At 48.7% G+C, this 21,393-nt stretch overlaps 1 protein-coding gene and 1 long non-coding RNA gene across 11 annotated transcripts in view; one reads left to right on the plus strand and one right to left on the minus strand.

Annotated features, from left to right (window-relative positions):
• The first annotated feature begins 10,827 nt into the window (after positions 1 to 10,827).
• On the plus strand, positions 10,828 to 21,257 carry LOC138849370 (uncharacterized). Of its 2 annotated transcripts, XR_011388143.2 has the most exons (3): positions 10,828 to 11,091; positions 11,832 to 11,950; positions 21,039 to 21,257. It is a non-coding gene; the product is annotated as an uncharacterized LOC138849370 (long non-coding RNA). The 2 variants fall into 2 exon arrangements; XR_016230689.1 differs by lacking the exons at positions 10,828 to 11,091; positions 11,832 to 11,950 and adding an exon at positions 17,454 to 17,550.
• Positions 15,179 to 21,393, minus strand: part of GTF2H1 (general transcription factor IIH subunit 1) — a 43,126-nt gene continuing 36,911 nt past the window's right edge. For 5 of the 9 annotated variants that reach the window (XM_089327878.1, XM_051834002.3, XM_002721364.6 and 2 more), the window contains 3 exons: positions 21,027 to 21,142; positions 18,734 to 18,826; positions 15,179 to 16,207 (listed from right to left, as the gene is read on the minus strand). In XM_089327878.1, the coding sequence (XP_089184004.1) occupies positions 16,121 to 16,207; positions 18,734 to 18,826; positions 21,027 to 21,142 (296 nt within the window). In that variant the 3' untranslated portion in view covers positions 15,179 to 16,120. Of the gene's footprint in view, positions 16,208 to 16,317; positions 16,459 to 18,733; positions 18,827 to 21,026; positions 21,143 to 21,393 lie in introns of all 9 variants that reach the window. The other 4 variants (XM_070072665.2, XM_070072658.2, XM_070072659.2 and 1 more) reach the window with 2 other exon arrangements.

A 21,393-nucleotide genomic window follows, 5' to 3' on the forward strand; every position in this document is an offset into this window, starting at 1 on the left:
GCCAGCATCTGCTGCCTTCCAGTATGCACATTAGCAGGAAGGTGGGATTAGAAGTACAGCTGGGACTTGAACCCAGGCACCATGAGATGAGATGCAGGTCTCCCAAGCAGCACTTTTTTAAAAAAAGATTTATTTATTTATTTTAAAGGCAGAGTTACAGAGAGGCAGAGGCAAAGAGAGAAAGAGAGTCTCAGACCAGAGTCTGCTGGTTCACTTCCCAAATGGCTACAACGGCTGGAGCTGCGCAGATCCGAAGCCATGAGGCAGGAACGTGCTTCCTCTGGGTCTCCCACACAGGTGCAGGTGTCGCTCCCCCATCTCATGGACGAACGACACTAAACCCTGCGCTGTTCTTTTGTCTGCTCGGCCCTTCCCGGGTTAGCTGCTGGTCCTTCCCGGGTTGGCTGCCGACCCCTCCACCTCCGTGGAGGGGCGGCACCCCCTGCCACTTTCCCCGCTTCCACGGAGGAGCGGCACACCGCAGGCTGGCTCTCTCTCGGGGGCTGCTCAGATGTTATCCGAATGTTCCTGGTGCATGTTGTTTCTCTCCTCCTTTATAGTCCTCTTCCACCAATCCCAACTCTGCTACCCACACGCCAAGCGTGCTGCTCTCCGCCAATCAGGAGCAGGATCAGCTCCTGCAGCTTATCAAACTGATGAGGCAGCTGCGCAGAGATTGTTTGGTCTCTCTCTCTCAGCGCCATATTGTGGGAGAGCAGATGCATAGAATAAGTCTTAATTCCAGTAACTTAGTCTAGTCTCAGTTGCTCCCCACAGCAGGGGCCCAAGGACTTGAGCCATCTTCCACTGCTTTCCCAGGCCATAGCAGAGAGCTAGATTGGAAATGGAGCAGCCAGGACTTGAAGCAGCGCCCATATAGGGATGCCTGCACTGCAGGTGGCGGCTTTACCGGCTAAGCCACAGTGCCCCTCCCCCCACCCCCCAAGCAGCACTTTAAGCTGCTATGCCGAATGCCTATCACCCCCTGCTGCCTTCCTGCTTTGATCCTTGGCCTAGTTTCCTTGCAGACCTTAAGGGGTTGGCTGTGCACACCCTGCTGTCCTGCTGACTCTTGGGGACTGCTTGGTGAGGCAACTCAACTGGGTCATTGCAGGAGACTTCTGACCGAGAAGAGTTCTCTGAGGAAGGTCTGGGCAGTCTAGGAAGCCTTCCTTGGGAGCTGGCCCTCTCCCTCCTGTGGGAAATTCATTCTTCAGGATAGGCTGAGGGGCTCCAGTGTGAAAGCCACTTCAGGGCTATAGGCCAAAGTTGAAGTTTCTGGCTTGTTGATTGGCTTTAGACTTTGCTCTCCTAGGGGTGCTGGAGCTGGCGGTGCAGGGGAGAGATTGCAAACAATTAGGCAACAATCCCATAAAATAGTCCCTGAGTAAGCTCTCGGCAGAGGTGCTGTTTATTAAGGTCAAATCAAAGCCTACAGAGCTGGAGAGAGGCGGCAAGAGGCAGAGGGAAAGAGCAGGGGAGGGAGCGAGAGTCCACCTGCTCCATTGTGCAGGGGTGGGGGTGGGCGTGGGGGTGTCTCCGCTGATTGTCTCCAGCAGGAAAACAAATCAGAATGCAAACCGGCACTGCTGTTGCTTCCTGCCACTCCTCTTCTCAGCCCCACCATGCACCTCTCCGCTTGCCATGACAGCACCGGGAGGCAGAGCGAGAGAGTGAGCCCCCCAGTTCTGCTCAAGAACAGTAACCGCACAAATCCTGTGGCGGGCACGAGGTCACACCTTTCCCGCTCCTTTCCCGCTGCCTGCAAATCCTTTTCCTGCTCTGCCTCTTTTCCCAGTCTTCTTCAAGGGCAGTTCCCTCTCATTCAACTTGTTCTTTGGTTATGGGTTGCAGAATCAGAAGGGAGGGAGAAGGGTTTGGGTCCATATAATAAGAGGGTGAGGGGATTTGGCAGGGTGGAAGCCTGCAAGAAATGCCTTAACTTCCGCCAGTGGTGATCAGCGAGGACCAGAGAGGACCAGAGAGGACTCTGGTTAGGCTCATTACGTGATGCCAGGATCTCCACCCTCCCATAGTGTCATGGCTCTGAGCTATTCTGAAATTACTTTTGATAGCTGAAGGGCATGTCTTAGACACTGATTATAGACCAAACCTCGTGGGCCCAGCCTTTGTGAGAACTGTAGTAATAATCCCTCCCGGATTTACTGAACACTTAATATGTGCAAACCTACTAATAATCTTCACCTAAAGGGTTAGGGTTAATGCAAAGCGGCATTGTGGGGTAGCCGGTAAAGCCACCATCTGTGATGCCAGCACCCCATGTGGCTGCTCTACTTCCAGTCAAGCTCCATGCTGATGGCCTGGGATAAGCAGCGGAAGATGGCCCAAGTGTTTGGGCCCCTGTACCCACATGGGAGACCCAGCTGTAGCTCCTGGCTCCTGGCTTCGGCCTGGCCCAACACTAGCCATTGTAGCCATTTGAGGACTGAACCAGTGAATGGAAGATTCTCTCTGACTTTCAAAATAAATAACTAAATAAATCTTTTTTAAAAATCATGTTCAAAACCCTGTAAATGCATTATCTCATTTAACACCTGTACCATATGAGGATGAGGAACATCATTATCCCCATTTTACAGAAACAGGAACTGAGTTGAAGGGAGGGAAAGTCACACGCCTAAAGGGACACAGCCCACTGTGCTAGAGCCAGGCTTCCAAGCCCTGAAATCCAGGTGGCAGCAGGCACAATGCCCCTCCGGAGGCTCCCAAGCCCCTTGCCAGGCTATGATGAAGAGGGCTCTCACTGACCTAACGAAGCAGAAAATGCACACGGAGCTGCTCACTCGCTGATCTGAGCACCAGGAATGCTGGCGGCCATCTGGAGCTGCTCCTGCCAGCCTGGATCTGTGCCGCTTGGTCACGTCTCAGGGTGGGGGTGGGGAAGCACGGAGCCCTGAGTGACCTCTAAGGAGGCCCAAACTCTCTGTCCTTCTGCCCCCTCCCTTAAATATTTATACACTTATTTGAAAGTCAGCAACAGCCAGGGCTGGGCAGAACTGGGTCAGGCCAAAGCCAAGAGCCAGGAGATCCCCCCGGGTCTTCCACATGAGTGGCAGGAAACTCAGTACTTGGTGTTCTCTCTGCAGCCTTCCAGGGTGCACATTCCAAAACTGGATCCAAAGTGGAGTTAGGACTCGAACCCAGGCACTCGGATATGGCATGCAGGCATCCCAAGTGGCATCTTCACCGCTGCACCAGATGCCCTGTCCAGGCCTTTTAGAACCTGGACATCCCTCCTCCTGCTCCCGCCACATGGAGAGAAGCTCATCACATCTCCGAGGCGCAGGAGGCGTGTGGGGAGCAATCCGGACTAGACTAAGTTACTCGAATTAGGACTTATTCTATGCATCTGCTCTCCCACAATATGGCGCTGGGAGAGAAGTAAACAGCTTCCGCACAGCTGCCTCCAGTTCAACCAATTAACTGTAGGACTTGCTCCTGATTGGAGAGCAGCGTACTCGGCGTGTGGGCAGCCGAGTTGGGATTGGCGGAGGAGGACTATAAAGGAGGAGAGAGACGGCATGCACCGGGAACATCTATGGGGAACATCTAAGGGAACCCGTGCAGCCCCCGAGAGAACCGGCCGGCGGTGTGCCACTCCCCTGCGGAAGTGGGGAATGTGGCCAGGGGGAACTGCCCTTCCACGGAGGTGGAAGGGATAGTAGCCAACCCGGGAAGAACCAGCAGCAAACCCGGGGAGGGCCGAGCAGACGAGAGAACAGCGCAGGGTCCTGTGTCGTTCCTCCGCGAAGAGGGGGAGCGACATAATGGTGCCGTGACTCGGATATGAAGCCTAGGCAGGGTTTAGTGTCGTTCCTCCATGAAGAGGGGGAGCGACAGAGGCGCACGCAGCAGGGACTCCGGCTGCACTGCATGTTCTCCTAGGAAGAGGCTCCCAGGCAGTCCTCGTCACACCACGGGGACCTCAGGTCTGGGTGCCATGGAGACTCGGGCTCATGGAAAGAAAAAGATAGTAGTCCTCACCTGATGGGCTGGGTTTCATGCAAGCCAAAGGACTTACAGGGTGGGTAATTGCTCAATGAAGCACATTCCCACGGCAGGAAGTGAGCTGGGGCAAGAGGTGAGCTGTGGGCAGCGTTCCAGTAGTTGGGGTGTGGTGCCATTTGTGGGGTGTCATTGAGCAGAATTCTGTGCCTTGCACCCAGGCCCAGCCCTGACTCCTGGCTCAGGTCACGGCTCCTCTACAACCAGGGCTCTTCCGCTTTTCTGTTTTGGGGTGTGTGTGTGTGTGTGTTTAAGCAGAACACCATATGAGTGCCGTATTCAGTTGTATTTACAGGGCTGGGCTGGCCTGGGACAGCTGTCTCTGCGATGGGAGGCACTCTGAGGACTTCTGTCCATTGCCCCATGCTGGTTGGTCTCTGCCCCTTGCACACATTCAGAAAGGCAGCCCTGGCCTCGCTTATGTTTGGTTTCCTCTCTGGTTGGAAAGAGGTAGCCGTGCAGGACCCCAGGGCAGCAGAGTGTGGGGCAGGCCTGCTCAGTGTCTCCCTACCCCACAACTACTCTTCGCTCTGGGCTCCCTCCACCCTGAGTCTGGTTCCTGGCTCTGCCTCGCACCCTGAGAACTTGCAGCTTGTTTGATCTCATGGGGCCTCTGTGGGATGGGGACAGCGCACATTATTACAGGTTGTTGTGACGTTAGAAGTAAAACTCTGGGCACACAGTAGGTGCTCAATAAATGCTAAGCCCCTTTTCTATCTCGTTGGGGCAATATGGAATGAACTTAAGATACTTCCTGGGAAGCTCTCAAGAGCCAATCTACGAGGACTTTGGGGGCAGTGTTGTGGCACAGAGGGCGATGCTGCCACCTATGACACCAGTGCCCTAAGTGGGTGCCTGTTCTGATCCAGTTCCCTGCTAATGGTCTGGGAAAAGCAGCAGAGGATGGTCCAAGTGCTTGGGCCCTGCCACCCATGTGGGAGACCCAGATGGAAGTCCTGGCTCCTGGCTTCAACCACTTGGGGAGTGAATCAGCAGCTGAAAGACTTCTTTCTGTTTCTCCCTATTTCTCTGTAACTCTGTCTTGCAAATAAATAAAAGAGAAAAAAAAAAAAAAAGGAAGAGGGACCTTTGACACCACCTGCTTCCTAGTCTGCCACTGCCTGTCGGGCAGGTCTGGGACAGGTGAGGACCCAGCTGCTTGCCCTGAGGCTAAGACATGAGCACTCTTTGTAACTGTCAATCACCAGCCCCTCCCATATCCTCAGCCCGCTCTTAATGCAGCAGGAGCAAGGTGCAAAGGAAGGGAGGGGAGGGAGGTGGTGATGCCATTCTAGTCCGCACAATCCGTGGGTAGCCTCTTGCAAGGGCAAGCTGACACTGGCAGGAGCATTTCTGCATTCCTTCTGCACACAACACTGATTTCTGGAGGCTTGCACTGCACTGTAGAGTCCTGGCAGCTTCTGTTCCAGCTTGGGACCAGGTGGCCGGAGAGGAACACAGGTCCCAGTGTTTCCAAAGTCTTTTCTGATCACGCAGCACTTGCCAGCTGTCCCTCAGCAGTAGTAGAGTTGCCATTGTCACAATGTTTGCCATTCCCAAATGGCACCTATATCATTACTTAACACTTTAAAAAAACCACAAAGATCTATTTTATGTATTCAAAAGGCACAGTTACAGAGAGAGAGGAGAGAGAGAGAGAGAGAGATCTTCCACCTCTAGTTCCTCCCCAGATGACCACATTGGCAGGGCCAGGTTGAAGCCAGGGACTTGGAACTCCATCCAGGTCTCCATGTGGGTGGCAGGGGCCCAAGTACTTGAGTCATCTTCTACCACTTTCCCAGGTACATTAGCAGGGAGGTAGACTGGAAATGGAGCAGCCGAAACTTGAACCAATGCACACATGGAATGCCAACATCCCAGGCAGCAGCTTCATCTGCGGTGCCACAGTGCTGGCCCCAACACTTTCCTTCCCTCCTTCCTTCCCCCCACCCCCCCCTTTTTTTTTTTTTTAAGATTTACCTATTTATTTGAAAGGCAGAGCTACAGAGAGGCAGAGGCAGAGGAGAGAGAGAGAGAGGTCTTCCATCCGCTGGTTCACTCCAGCTGGAGCTGAGCTGATCCGAAGCCAGGAGCCAGGAGCTTTCTCTGGGACTCCCACGTGGGTGCAGGGACCTGAGGACTCAGGATGTCTTCCACTGGCACCCCACCCCCCAGGCCATAGCAGAAAGCTGGATCGGCCATTTGGAGAGTGAATGCGGGGAGAAAACAAGACAACAAAGACCCTTTGAAATCTTCCCAGGGCCTACAGCTTAATGAATGCATGATGGCACCAATAACAGAACTGGAGCTGGTGCACCTCCCTGGTGGCTTGGATCCAGGAAGCTGTCTGCTCGATGGACCTCAGGAGAATGAAGCAGTGAGTCCACCTCAGAGCTGTCTGTGCTTGTCAGTATGTGGCCTGATCCTGCCTCCATTATTTATGGCAGGCAGAAGAAAAAGTTCCAGCTGCAGGAGCAGGCTGCAGACAGCGAGAGTGTGCGGGGAGAGGTCATCTCCCACTGCACAGATGGTGCGTGCATTCCAGCGTCGACCAAGAACCTTGCCTCTCCACTTCCAAGTCATTTCCCCTCTCTGAGCCTCGGTTCATTCTGAAGCTCCACGAGGGCACGGACTCTCTCCTATCAGCCAGGAGAGTGCTTTTCAAGACTATGCAGCTCTGGAAGGTGAGGGCTGGAGTCGATGGAAGCATAGTGCCTAACTGTTGAATGAATTATCTGCATGAAGTACGAACATGGCATGGCACACATCTGACAATAAGATCTAATAGATGTTCCTTTCTTTCCCTTGTTCTCTCTCAGTGTTGGTACTGCATTTCAGCCTGAGTCAGCCAGCTTCCAGCTGCAGCAGGGCAGGGGTGAACAATAAATGATAGGAAAACTAGTGAATGCCCGTTTGTGCCAGATCCTAGTCTGCATCTCTTTAAGATTTATTAATTGGAAAGAACAACAGAGAGAGAAGGAGAGACAGAGAGAGCTCTTCAATCTGCTGGTTCATTCCCCAAATGCCTGCAACAGCTGGGGCTTGGTCAGGCTGAAGTCAGGAACCTGGGAACTCCTTCCGGGTCTTGCATGTGGGCCACAGGGACCCAAGGTGCATTAGCAGGCAGGTGGATTGGGAGCAGAACAGCAGGGACTTGAGCTGGCACTCCAATATGGGCTTCACCTGCTGCGCTGCAGGGCCTGCCTCCAGGCCCTCTTCTAAGCAGTTACACTTATTAGCGAATTCAGTCTTCGCAATAAATCTAATACTCTTACTGTGCCCATTTTATAAATGAAGAAGCTCATGTATGGAGATTAAGGAGTCACATGGTTATTAGGTGGCAGGGTGGGGATTTGAACCCAGACAGCTCAACTGTGGCGTCTGCACGTTTAAAAGACCTGCACGGATCTATTCACATGACACATCAAGTGGGTGACTTTTGTGTTTTTAAGGAAATTCCTCTTTCCCAAGTCCTAGCTGTGATATGTGGCACTACCATCTACAGTATGTATAGTGGCGCTGGCTGGAGCCCGTGAGGAACTCTGCTTTGAAGAGAAACCTCTTGAACGTATCTGATCAAGTTTCAAGGCTGCTCTCCTTCCAACTCAGCAGGTTCGCAATGGCTTCTTTTCCTTCCTTTTTAAAAAGACTTATTTGAAAGAGCCAGAGAGAAAAGAGAGTGAGAATCTTCCATCAATGGTTTACTCCCCAGATGGCTTCAACAGCCAGGGCTGGGCCAGGCTGAAGCCAGGAGCCACGAGCCTCTTCCAGGCATCCCACGAGTGGCAGGAGAACCAAGCACTTGGGTCATTCTCCGCTGATTTTCCCAGGCCATTACCTGGGAGCTGGATCGGAAGTGGAACAGCTGGGACACGAACCAGCACCCATATGGGATACTGGCACTGCAGGAGGCAGCTTTATCCACTATGCCCTAACACTGAACTGTATGGCTTCTTCTTTTACCTCCAGTTTCATTCCAGCCTCTCCAATTTTAGCAAATGGCTAAAATAGCACATGCTTCTCTTCCCATTCTCACCGCAAACATTCTGCCCCCTAAATAACAAACATAAAATCCAAAATGGAACATTAATTTCAAAAGGATTCTGGATTCTAATTTTCAGTATTCTCTTACTTGAAGCTGACATTTGAACCAGATTTTACATATTACACTCTAGGCAAAAAGGAAGGCAACATTCTTCTTATGTCCCTGAGTGGAATTTATTTCATAAATACTGCAATTGCAGGTGTGAAATGCCATAAGCAATTCGTTTTTTAAAACCTCAAAATGCTCCTAAGTTGGAGAATGCAGGACACCACAAAAAACAAAAAGTGACTAATAATAAATCAAAACTCAAGATTTGGGCAGGTTTTTGGGGAGAACATAAAAACCCCGAATAAAGCACTTGCATGCTCCATTGAGGGAGTTTTCTTCTGCTTGTGTTTCTAAGGGTAAGCAAGGAAACCAAGGTGCAGCAGTGCTCCACTGCGCGGCTCAGCGGAGCCTGCCTGAGGATGTTACAGCCAAGGCGGCACTTGGCACCTGCTGGACTCGGCGCCAGGCCTCTCTCTCATGTACCCCAGGCCCATCTTGTAGACGAAGAAACAGAGGTGCAGATGAATTGTTCAAGATCACAGTGAGTGATGCAGCTGAGATTCAAACCCAAACAGCTTCGGTCCTAAGTCTGTGCTGTGTTCCACAGCTCGGCTGTCCCACGTCTCTGCTGCGGAGGAGTCAGGCCGGCCCGAAAGCCCACTGGAACACTCCGCTGCATTCTTTTTTTTTTTTTTTTTTTTTTTTTTTTTATAGGCAGAGTGGACAGTGAGAGAGAGAGACAGAGAGAGAAAGGTCTTCCTTTTGCCGCTGGTTCACCCTCCAATGGCCGCCGCTGCAGCCGGCGCACCGCGCTGATCCTGGCAGGAGCCAGGAGCCAGGTGCTTTTCCTGGTCTCCCATGGGGTGCAGGGCCCAAGCACCTGGGCCATCCTCCACTGCACTCCCTGGCCATAGCAGAGAGCTGGCCTGGAAGAGGGGCAACCGGGACAGAATCCGGCGCCCCGACCGGGACTAGAACCCGGTGTGCCGGCGCCGCAAGGTGGAGGATTAGCCTATTGAGCCGCGGCGCCGGCTCCGCTGCATTCTAAACGTGGGGCTGAAGGTTCCAGGTGAGAGGGACCTGGCTGGCACAGGGAGAACACTAGGACCTGCAGCGGCCCAGGCCAAACTTGTTCTCACACACAACCAACCAGCAGGAAGAAACAGCATACTAATGGCCGAAAGCCACAGGCACTGGACTTAGTAAGGACTACTAATGGATTCTTTAGGGAGCTGAGCTCCTTGGTCAACATGGCTCTTACAGTGCAGTCAAGTGTGTGGGTATCGCTGTCAGAAAAACCTCAGGCTGCAGGCTGGAAAAAGAATTTGAGTGCACAGAAAAATGCCCAGGAGTAAATGCACAGAGCACTAGCTCAGCAGAGTGGGGCTTGGGGACAAGGGAACAGCGACATTTTCTATTTTATATATTTCAGCTCTACACAAACCTTCAGGAAAACAGGAATTCTACTTTATAAAATTTTAAAATTATCTTTTTTTAGAAATATTTATTTGAAAGGCAGAGCTACAGAGCAGCAGAGGCAGAGAAAGAGAGGTCTTCCACCTGCTGGTTCACCAAGTGGCGGTAACAGCTTGGGCCGATCCAAAGCCAGGCGCTTCTTTCATGTCTCCTACACAGGTGCAGGGGCCCAAGGACTCGGGCCATCTTCTGCTTTCCCAGGCCATAGCAGAGAACTGGATCACAAGTGGAGCAGCCAGGACTCGAAGCAGCACCCATATGGGATGATGGCACTGCAGGGTGCAGCTTTACCCGCTACACCACAGTCAGCCCCTAACTTACCTTTTTTTTGAGTTTTATTTATTTCAAAGGCAGAGTGACAGAGAGGGAGGGACAGATAGAGATCCTCCAACTGCTGATTCATTGCCCGTATGTTCACAATAGCCTGGGTTGGGCCAGGTTGAGGCCAGGAGACCAGAACCCAGTTTGGGTCTCCCACGTGGGCAGCAGGAATCCAATCACTTGGGCCACTATCTGCTGCCGTCTCTGGAGCATCAGTTGGAAGCTGAGCAGTGCCGACTCGAACAGCTGTCCAATATATGATACAGTGTCTCCAAGCAGCAGCTTAACCTTCTGTGCCACAATGCCCGCCTCACTTTACAATTTCTTTCAAAACATTGGGGGCTGGCATTGTGGCACAGTGGGTTAAGTAAGCTGCCATTGTAACGCTGGCATCTCACACAAAAGTGCCAGTTGGATGGGGAGAGACAGGGAAGGAAAAGGAGATACAGATCTTTCTTCTACTGGTTCACTCCCTAAATGCCCACAACAGCCAGGTATGGGCCAGGTCAAAGCCAGGAGCCAGGACCTTCATCCAGGTCTCCAGTGCGGTGGCAAGGACTCAAGTACTTTGGGCCATTATCTGTTGCCTTCCCAGGCACATTAGCAGGGAGCTGGATTGGAAGTGGACTAGCTGGGGTTCACCAGCACTCAAATGGAGGATACAGGTGTCCTAAGAGGCAGCTTAATCTCCTGTGCCACAGCACAGGCCCCTACAGTAATTTTAAAAGTGGGTATTAGTGGGCAATAATACTGTATTTGACATCTCCTCCATTTATTTTAAAGAAAGAGGGATAGGGAGATGCAGGAAGAGGAAGATGGATCTTTCATCCACCTGTTCACTCCCCAAATGCCTGCAACAGCCAGAACCCAATTTGGGTCTCTAACATGGGCAGCAAGAATGCAAGAACTTGAGCTGTCATCTGCGGGCTGCCAGGGTACGCATCAGCAGGGAGTAGGTGGGAAGCAGGGCAGCCAGGACTTGGACCAGGCACTGACATGGGACGCAGACATCCAAAGCACCGATCCAGCTGTGGTGCCACACCAGTCCCTGCCATCCCCTTTCTGTTGCTCCTGTAGCTGCTTGGACTGGAGAGTTTAGAGTAAGGAGAGGCCTTTGGATCCCAGCACCTAGTGAACATGAATCTGACACCCGACGGGAGGGCGAGTCCAGTGAGGTAAGGATGCATCTGTGACTATAATGAACATTTGGGTGTCTTGCTGTTCAGTCTTGTTCACCTTTTAAGATTTTCTTTTACCTAATTTATTTGAGAGGCAGAAAAAATTCTTCTATCTGTGGGCTCACACCTCAAATGCTCACAACAGCTGCGATTGGGTCATGCTGGAGCCAGGAGCTAGACATTCAGTCCAGTCTCCACGTGGGTGGCAAGGAGCCCACGACTTGCTGCTACCTGAGGTGCACGGCAGCAGCAAGCTGGAATGCAGAGCAGAAGCAGGACCTGAACCACACCCCGGTTCAGTGGTGATCTACACACTGTGCCCAATGCCTTCCCCCACGTGTGTTTGCCTTTCATGTAACTGCTGAGAGCAGGGTTTAAGCCTACCATCTTGCCATTTGTTTCTGTCATCAGAGCTGGGTAAAAATTTAAGCCAGATTGATATCACACTTCAATTTCAGTCCACTCCTGGTATCAGCCCCCACCCCTGCCACAGCAGCCTGCTGGTGTTGGTTTTTCATGCTCACTCTGCTGGGGTGGGTACAGGAGCTGGGCCTCTGACTCCAACTCAACAGCTCCAATGCCATGATCACCATTAGGTATTAGGGGTTCTGTGAAATACTCTATGCAAGCAGAGTTCTCTGGTTAGTTGGGAAACCATTTAGTCTCTCTTAAAACTTCAATATGCATCCAAATAAGGGAACACGGTACACACTGAGGGCGAATCACTCCTTCACCAGGTCTAGGCAATGCTCCAGTACTGGACAATCTGACAGCTGAAAATAACTGCGACTTCCCTGGCCTCAAGAACTGGGAGAACAGCTGAGTCTTGAAGAAGCTAAATTGGGAAAGGGCAGAGGTAATCCTGAGGAATCCCATGTACGTCTTGACGCTGCAGACAGCAAATCTAAGTTTGAAATGGGCAGCTGCCATCCCAGGGCACTGCCAGCGTGAGAGATGGGGAAGGCACCAATAGGAAAGGACTTTCTGGATTAAACTCTTGGGCTGCACAAGTGGGTTACCCTTCTAGGCAGATATTAAAACATTCTTCTGTTTTCCAGATTGAAGTGGTTATCACCAGGTTTTTTGTAGTCTAAGGCTAAAGCAGACAAACACCACCGATGCTACTCTTCTAGCCAGAAGGAACGTTCTCCAGGGCAGGACATGCTTCCGTCAAATATATTAAAATAACTGTATTTTGCAGTCCTCTGGGATCTTGGGACCTACTAGACAGACTAATTTCCATAATGTGATTTGTGACAAATGAAGCACAGAGCAGAATCAGAGGCAGGAATGGTACAGCAATCAAATGAAAAACGGGGCAATGGAGTGCCGGGCTGGGTAGGAAACAGAGACATCTCAATCACTCAGGCAGCGGAGAAGCCTCAGCAATTGAGAATAACTGGAGGCCTCTGCCACTAACCTGGGTAACTTATTTAACCTTGGAATCATCTCTAATCCGTCAACCAACCTGTGGTATCCACCTGCTTTGCCAGTGGTTGGGAATGAAGTGAGGCAGTGGGGAATGCTTGGCACAGGGCTGGTCTGGGGCAGCCCTCACCCACCAGTGGCTGTTATTTCCTTAAAGGGAAGGCAGGGAGCCGCTGATACAGCTACTGAAGTTCATTTGTAAAGGGCTCCATGGCTCACGGGTTTCACCAATGCACGCTGGACGCGGTACGGGAGGCTCGCTCGTAAAGCGCCCTGAATTCCCGACTCCTCAGAGTGGGCACGTGCACCTCAGGGATGAACGCCTTTACTCAGCCCCCTCTTTTCTCCTGACCAGAACCTATTTTAATCTGGATATGATTTCCAGTCTGGATTATGCCAATGGGATTCTGGGTTCTGGACTCCCAAACTGTCAGAACTTTGTATTTTAAACAATAAACACCTTCTCCCCTCAAAAAATTTGTTGGCTCAAAATTTCTGGCCAGATCCCTCAGGGCTTACGGGTTACGCCTGAATTTCTGCCCTTAGAATACAAGGCTATCCACATCCTGAATTAAATCCATTTTCCTAACCTCCAATCTAACAAATTCTTCCTGTTCCCCTAACACATCAGGGTCTTTCAAACCCCCGCACCTCCTTATGCTTTCCCCTCCCTCAATCTCGAACAAAGGACTATCCTGCCAATCCTATTCTACTTTCAAGGCTCAGCTGCAATGCTACCATTCTAAATAAAGCCCACTTCAATGCCCCCACATTCTTTTCTTCCTTCAGGCTCAATTATATGTATCTTTTTTTTTTTTAAACATTCATTTATTTATTTGAAAGGCAGAGTTGGAGGGATGGGGAGAGGAACAGAGAGACAGAGAAACAGAGAGAGAGAGATTGATTGATTGATTCCATCCTCTGGTTCATTACTCAAATGGCTCCGACAGCTGAAGCAAGGAGCCTGGAACTTCATCTGGGTCTCCCACATGGGTGGCAGAGGCCCAAGTACTTGGAACATCTTTGCTTTCCCAGGCACATAAACAGGAAGGTGATCAGGCAGAGCAGCTGGGACTTGAATAAAGGCTCGTAAGGGACGGCACTCATAAAGGATTGTTGTGCCACACTGCCAGCCCCTGTATCATTTAATCTTTTTTTTTTTTAATTTATTTTAAAGGCAGAGTTAGAGAGAGGCAGAGGAAGACAAAGAGAGGTCTTCCATCTGCTGGTTCACTCCCCAGAAGGCTGCAATGGTCAGAGTTGTGCAGATCCAAAGCCAGGAGCCAGGAGCCTCCTCCAGGTCTCCCATGCAGGTGCAGGGGCTCAAGGACTTGGGCCATCTTCTACTGCCTTCCCAGGCCACAGCAGAGAGCTGGATTGGAAGTGGAGCATCCACAACCTGAACCGGTACCCATATGGGATGCCGGCAGACCGGAGCTTTAAAACGCTTTGCCAGAGCGCCAGCCCCATATCATTTAATCTTAGTACTCAACAGAACATTTTATTTATGTCTGCTTCTCCCACTAGACATACTTTTTAATTTCAGACCTTTTTTTCTAGCTGCTCCACTGCTGCTAGGAGTAATTGCAGCAGTCCTAATGCAGTGGAAAGCACTTTGTGGAACTGGAAGGTGTAAAGGATTGAACTATGGCTGGTCTGATCTGCAGAAGAAAAAGCAAGAATGAGGCAGAAAATGACACGGGCTCTATTCCTTTTTCCAGTTCAACATCGCAGGTTTTGACTTGTAACCACTGTATGAAGAATTAACAGCTTGTAAGATACCTTAAAAAAGAATGAGTACGGGTGAGCATTTAACCCAGTGGTTGTGACACCCATGTCCTGGAGGCTGGCGCTGTGGCACAATTAAGCCACTGTCTATGGTGCCAGCTTCCCATACAGGCACCAGTTTGTGTCCCAGCTGCTCCACTTCCGAGCTAGCTTCCTGATAATGTGCCTGGGAAAGCAGCAAAAAATGGCTCAAGTCCTTGGGCCCCTGTGCCTTCATGGGAGATCCAGATGAAGCTCTGATCCTTGGCTTTGGCCTGGCCCAGCCACGGCCATTGCAGCCTTTTGGGGAGTGAAACAGCAGATGGAAGACTGACGTCTCTTTACCTGGCCCCCCTTCCTTCTCTAACTCTGCCTTTCAAATAAGTAAATGAAACCTTGAAAAAAAAAATGTCCATGTCCCACCTCAGAGTGCCAGAGTTTGAAACTCCAGTTTCCTGCTAAAGCCGACCCTGGGAGGCAGGGGTGATGGCCCCCGTGAGACCTGGATTGAGCTTCCAGCAATTGGCTTCAGCTGTAGATACCCAGGGAGTGAACCAGTGGATAAGAACCTTTAAAATTTAAACTAAGAATGAGTAGTCCTTGAGCAGCTCACCCATGTAAATACCACATATAATGAGGTTGACAAGATCTGCTACAGTTCAGAGTATCTATAAAAAGTTTTACTTTTTTGTGTAAATTTTAATACAAGATGTTAAAGTCTTAGATAACTGAGTTGATCCTGTTAGGAACAAAATACGGCATGGATTCCAGAACAAGAATATACGAGTAGGTGTGTATGTATGTAAATGTGTATGCGTGCACGTGTGTTCAGTCGCTATGCAGTGATGATCAATTTGCCAAGGACAGTAAGATACTGCAGAAAAGGATATATGAGAAACATCTTTTATTTCTTCTAAAGAGGTGAAAATAAGTAAGATTTCTTATATTTTTCACTCATAAGATTTTAAACTCTTAAAAATGCAATTTCTTCTTTCAAAGCACATGCCATCTTTAAAAAAAAACTTAGCAATGTACATTTGCACTCAAAGAAAAACATGCAGCGTTATTGTCTTCTGACAAAAGTCTGCATATAAACCCCACGCAGCTTTCACATGTTCCCTCTTTATTATTTAGGGCCTCAAGACCACCAACATTCAGTGCAATATTTATCAATTCTTATTTCCCTAGGAAACACAGGACCAATGATGTCTTCTGACTACAACTGTTTCTGGATGGCTGAGCAACAGTCTCCCTCTGATTTAAAGCACCCTCTTTTTAACTTGCAGATGTAAGGTACAACTAGAAGTCAGAGAAACTTGAGGATCCAAGGGGAGGAAGGAGGAGAAATACTTTAGGTCTACCCTGTGCCATAAACTTAGGAAAACAATTTACACAGAAAAAAAAACCACAAAACAAAAAAAACCTCAGATTTTATCAATGCACCCTTTAAAAAAGTATTTTTAAATTTCTGAAAGCAGCTTAATGTGAATCAAAAGCAGTTCCTGAGTAACTGCAGTAAACAGTCTTTTAAAATATATATATGTACACATATATATGTACACATACATACATACATATATATATATTAGCAACCTAGCTCATTTTGGTTCTGCCTTAATTTACCTCCCCAGCATTTAGTTGAATCAGTCCCTTTCTTCTTGTCAGCTCCCCATGTGCAAGTACAATAGCATCAGCTCTGGGAGTCGGCAGAGTGCAGATGTTTCTTGTCACTCTGTGTGGTCATCTGCATGTCTACTAGGCCAGGTTTCCAGAGTCACTGCAGGTCACATTTCTCTTCGATCTCACATCACATGTGACAGCCATGGACTCCTCACGTTTTCTTCATTAGACGCCGAGACTGCCACGTGTGGAGCTTGTTGTAGGCTGTCTGCAGCATCTCTTCTATGTGGCTCACCAACTGAAAAACAAAAACACAGCGGGACACTTAACTGCTGGGCAAAGGCAGGGGAAGTTCCTGCTTCTGACCGGACTCTGGCAAGTACATCAGAGTGTGGTTTCCACACTCACCTGCAGTGCCCAGTCCACAAGGCACTGTGCAAGCCCCCTGCAAAGGCGCTAGCAGTCACATTCTGTACGGGAAGATACGCTGATGTGCAGGAAAGAGGCTGGAAGCTCACCCGCAATGTCTGCCCTGTCACCCAGCAGCAACTGGACAACATCAAAGCAGTCATTGGCCTCTGTGCCCATTTCTTCTGTCAAATGGGGCGGCAGGGGCCAAACTCAGTTGGTGATTTCTAGATTTAAACACTGTTAAACTCATTAAGGCAAGAATGGTGGCAACAACAGAACTTTTAACAGAGCATCTGAAAAATGCTGTACTCCCCTAAAGATTCTGAATCAGCAGGTCCAGGATGAGACCGGGGAATCTTTTTTATTTATTTATTGATTTATTTGCAGGAAAGGGGGAGAGAAGGGAAGAGAGAATCCATGTATTGGTTTACTCTCCAAATGGCCACAATGACTAAGCAGATGGCAGGAACCTCATTATCTGAGCCAATGACTGCCTCCTAGGGCCTGGAAGAGTAGGAGCTGGGAATTAAACACAGGCATCCTAAAGTGGGACACAGACATCTCACTGCTAGGCCAATCACTTGTTGTCCCAGGGATCTTTTGGCTTTTCAAAACTGTCTTCAGTTAATTCTTCTGCACAATTTTATGGAGTCCTTTTCTGTTTTCTTAATAGTTTTTTCCAGCTCCAACCTGACAAGATGTCAATGTAACTTAGTCGATTACCTACTACCTGGATGGTTTCAAGGCTTTGGATAATGGACTACATCACATATATTTTTTTTTTCTTTTTTTTTTTTTTTTTTGACAGGCAGAGTGGACAGTGAGAGAGACAGAGAGAAAGGTCTTCCTTTGCCGTTGGTTCACCCTCCAATGGCCGCCGCGGCCGGCGCGCTGCGGCCGGCGCACCGCGCTGATCCGATGGCAGGAGCCAGGAGCCAGGTGCTTTTCCTGGTCTCCCATGGGGTGCAGGGCCCAAGCACCTGGGCCATCCTCCACTGCACTCCCGGGCCACAGCAGAGAGCTGGCCTGGAAGAGGGGCAACCGGGACAGAATCCGGCACCCCGACCGGGACTAGAACCCGGTGTGCCGGCGCCGCTAGGCGGAGGATTAGCCTAGTGAGCCGCAGTGCCGGCCCTACATCACATCTTAGATCAAGACTACAGAACTGAGCAGAGATCTGTCCCGGTCATGGGCATAACTGAAGTCAACAGGATCACAATGACTCCTGAAGTAGAGTATCTTTAAAATACCTATTTTCTTGGTGGTGGATAATGTTTACATCGTTAGAAGTCTTTATAAAGGGCTGGCGCTGTGGCTCACTAGGCTAATCCTCTGCCTGCGGCACTGGCACCCCGGGTTCTAGTCCCGATTGGGGTGCCGGTTCCGTCCTGGTTGCTCCTCTTTCAGTCTAGCTCTCTGCTGTGGCCTGGGAAGTCAGTGGAGGATGGCCCATGTGCTTGGGCCCTGCACCCGCATGGGAGACCCCCCGCCCCCACAAAAGAAGTCTTTATAAAGTCTTTAGGTCAATTCTGGGAGGATGGAGAACACGAAGTCCTTGATTATTTTTTTTAAGCTTGTCAATGACCAAGATAAAAGCAGTCCAGAGTTAAAAGAGCCCTCTTACTTGCCACATCTATTGTTATAATGTCTGGACAGTATAATAATTATGGCTCAATGGGCTGTGGCTCTACTGAATCAACTGGAAGAGATCAAAAAAAGGGAGACGAACACCTGAAGAGTGCTGACACCACAGCCTCCTGCACGGCTGTACATGGCTCCTCGTCACCACAGCACTACAGGCACAACGCAGCTACAGCCAACTGAGGAGGCCCACAAGCCAGAATCTATCTGTCACCCTTGCCTATTTGGGGAGACATGGCAAGCTTCTTTTCTAAGTAATGCTGTTTTGTATTCTGAGAAAATTCACTTAGAACATTAGGGAAGAGACACAAAACTGTACTGGTGATGATTTTTCTGCTTTTGATTTTCCTCAATATTAATCAAGGCAGCTGGAAGCCAGACACAACCTAAGAAATGGTCAGTTTACTGTCAGGGCAATTCTACTTTTCCCCACGTTGACAGGTTTGCTATCAAGTTTTTCCAATTTAATGGTACACATTTTTAAGAACATATACATAGGCTCTAAAATCTATAAATAAAAGGATAGAGGTGATTATCACAACTGTCTGGTCAGTTATGACCTCTAGAGAGAGGGGAGTGGTGTGCAATTGGAAATAATTGTCACTCAACAGTAACAATCTACTGCTATTCCTGATTGGTGAGTATTTAGCATTTTATTAAAACAAAAACAAAAACAAAAAACTCCAAGCAGCAAAAAACAAAGTATCTACTCACTCAGATTAAAGCAGTTAATTTTACTATAAACAGAAAGAAAATCAGATTGTTGTCTTACATTTGTGCTTAAATACTGTCTCCGAATTTTTTCTTGGAATGGGCAGAGCTTTGTAACCTGGAATCGTTCCAAATTACTTTTCATTTTTATTACCTAAAAAAGATGAAAAACAATTATAGAAATTTCTCAAGAGAACCTGTAAGAACCAAGACAAAAACACTACTTTCCACATAGGAAGGTTATGTTTTAAAAAGGGCTGGTGCTGTGGGATAGTGGGCAAAGTTGCTACCTGCAGCACTGGCATCCTACACTGGCACCAGTTCAAGTCCCAGCTGCTCCACTTCTGATCCAGCTTCCTGCTAATGAGCCTGGGAAAGCAACAGAAGGTGGCCCAAGTGCTTGGGTCCTTGCACCTGCGTGGGAGACCTGGAAGAAGCTCTTGGCTTCCGATTAGCCCAGCTCCGGCTGTTGCAGCCATTTGGGGAGCAAACCAGCAGATGAAAATCTCACTCTCTGTGACTCTGCCTTTCACATAAAAAAAAAAATCTTTAAAAAAATTTATACCATTTCTACTTTTTCTACTTTAGTGACAGAGGAATATCTCTGTTCTTAGGTATTTATATACACTGTTAATTACTTCCTTAAATTCCTAATTGATGAATTTCTAAATCAAAACACTCCATAAAAGGTAATATTACTAGCAGTGGAAGGTTCTCAGCAATCTGGCCAACAATGATTTTAAGTTTTTTGTTCTTTTACAAATTAATAAGTACAAACGGTCTTTCACTGTAGTTTTATTTATTAATGGGTCTGAAAATTTCCTCTTATACTTACTGGGCCACTAGCATTTTTTTTAAGAAAAGATTTATTTGAAAGGAAGAATTACAGAGAAAGGGAGAGGGAAACAGATACCTTTCTTCCATTGGTTCACTCCCAAATGGCCCCAACAGTGGGGGTTGGGTCAGGCAGGAGCCAGGAGCCTAGAACCTCTTCTGGGTTGCCCATGTGGGTTCAAGGACCCAAGGTCTTTGGGCATCTTTTTTTTTTTTGACAGGCAGAGTAGACAGTGAGAGAGAGGGACAGAGAGAAGGATCTTCCTTTTTTCCGTTGGTTCACCCCCAATGGCCGCTACAGCCAGTGCGCTGCACCGATCCGAAGCCAGGAGCCAGGTGCTTCTCCTGGTCTCCCATGCGGGTGCAGGGCCCAAGCACTTGGGCCATCCTCCACTGCACTCCCGGGCCACAGCAGAGAGCTGGACAGGAAGAGGAGCAACTAGGACAGAATCTGGCGCCCCAACCAGGACTAGAATTTGGTGTGCCGGCGCCGAAGGCAGAGGATTAGGCTATTGAGCTACGGAGCCAGCTGGCGCATCTTATGCTGCTCTACAAGGATTATTAGCAGGGAGGCTGGATGGGAAGTGGAATAGCTGGGACTTCAATAGGCACTCACAAGGGAGGCCAGCATTGCAGGCAGCAGCTTAAGCCATTGCCATCATGCTGGGCCCGTCACTAGCAGTCTTAGTGAGTTGCCTAATCTTCTGCCTTCTGTTATTAACGAGATAGTTATCTTTCCCTGTTTGTAAGAATAATCCACAAAGTAAAGCTGTTGCTACAATTAATGTATAAATATCTTACCATTTATCAACAGCCCTCTTTGTTTTAAATATTATTTGAGAGGCAGAGATGGAGAGTGAACTCATCTACTGACCTTCCCCACAATGGCTACTGCCAGGCCAGGCCAGGGCTGAAGCTAGGAGCAAGGAGCTCAATGAGGGTCTCTTACGTGGGTGGTAGGAATGCGACTACTTCATGACCATCACCACTGCTTCCCATGGACTGCATTAGCAGTTAAATGGAATCTGAAGCCAGAGCCAAGACTCAAAGCAAGGCACTAAAATACAGAATGAGTATCTCAACCAGCACCAACTGCCAGATCAAATGGTTCCCCATGTCAATCATCCTTTATTTGGTAAAAGGATTTTAGTGTTTATAGTTAGTGCTATATTTGTTGCTGAGTCCTCAATTTGGATTTCTGTACCCTTAAAAAATTCCAAATCACCTTACTAATGTGATTGTATTTTAATTATTCATACAATGGCTGGAGATTAAGTCCAAGTTTTAAGTTATATTAGTTATGCAACTGGTCTAGGTCTCAATTTTCTCATCTATGAAATGAGTATGATCAACACTTACTCCATAAAGATCTTGTGAGGCTTAAATGAAATAACGTATATAAAAGTAGGTACCCCAGTGGCTGGCCCATACTCAACACTCAATACAATTTGGTGATTTCAAATTAACACCTCACTAAGTTGCTAGCACAACAGCTGGCTGTACTTAGGATTAGTTCCAACCTTTTCTTCTAGGAATGGTGTATTAACAGGAAAACAGGACCAGAAATGCCGCAGAAGTTCTCCAACAGCCACATACAAGTGTTTCAATTCAGACTGAATATCATTTGGCACCATCTCTGCAAAAGAAGGAAGACATCCACAAGATAAAACCTATTTCCATACATGTATAGTCTCTGGAAAAACAACTAATCCAAGAATAAATCTGAACATGTGCTTTTGACCAATGCCAAACCAGGATGTGTTATTCTGAGAAATGGTTTTGTGGCTGAGGGAGATCACATAATTAAAAATTATATGGGATTCTGGAGGGACTTTCAGATTTCCCCTTTATTCTAAGAGGTAGGGAAACAGGCTTTTAGTATGATGT

The sequence above is a fragment of the Oryctolagus cuniculus genome, chromosome 1, assembly GCF_051225735.1.
Source record: "Oryctolagus cuniculus isolate XC-2025 breed Fujian yellow rabbit chromosome 1, ASM5122573v1, whole genome shotgun sequence".
Classification (NCBI taxonomy): Eukaryota; Metazoa; Chordata; class Mammalia; order Lagomorpha; family Leporidae; genus Oryctolagus; species Oryctolagus cuniculus.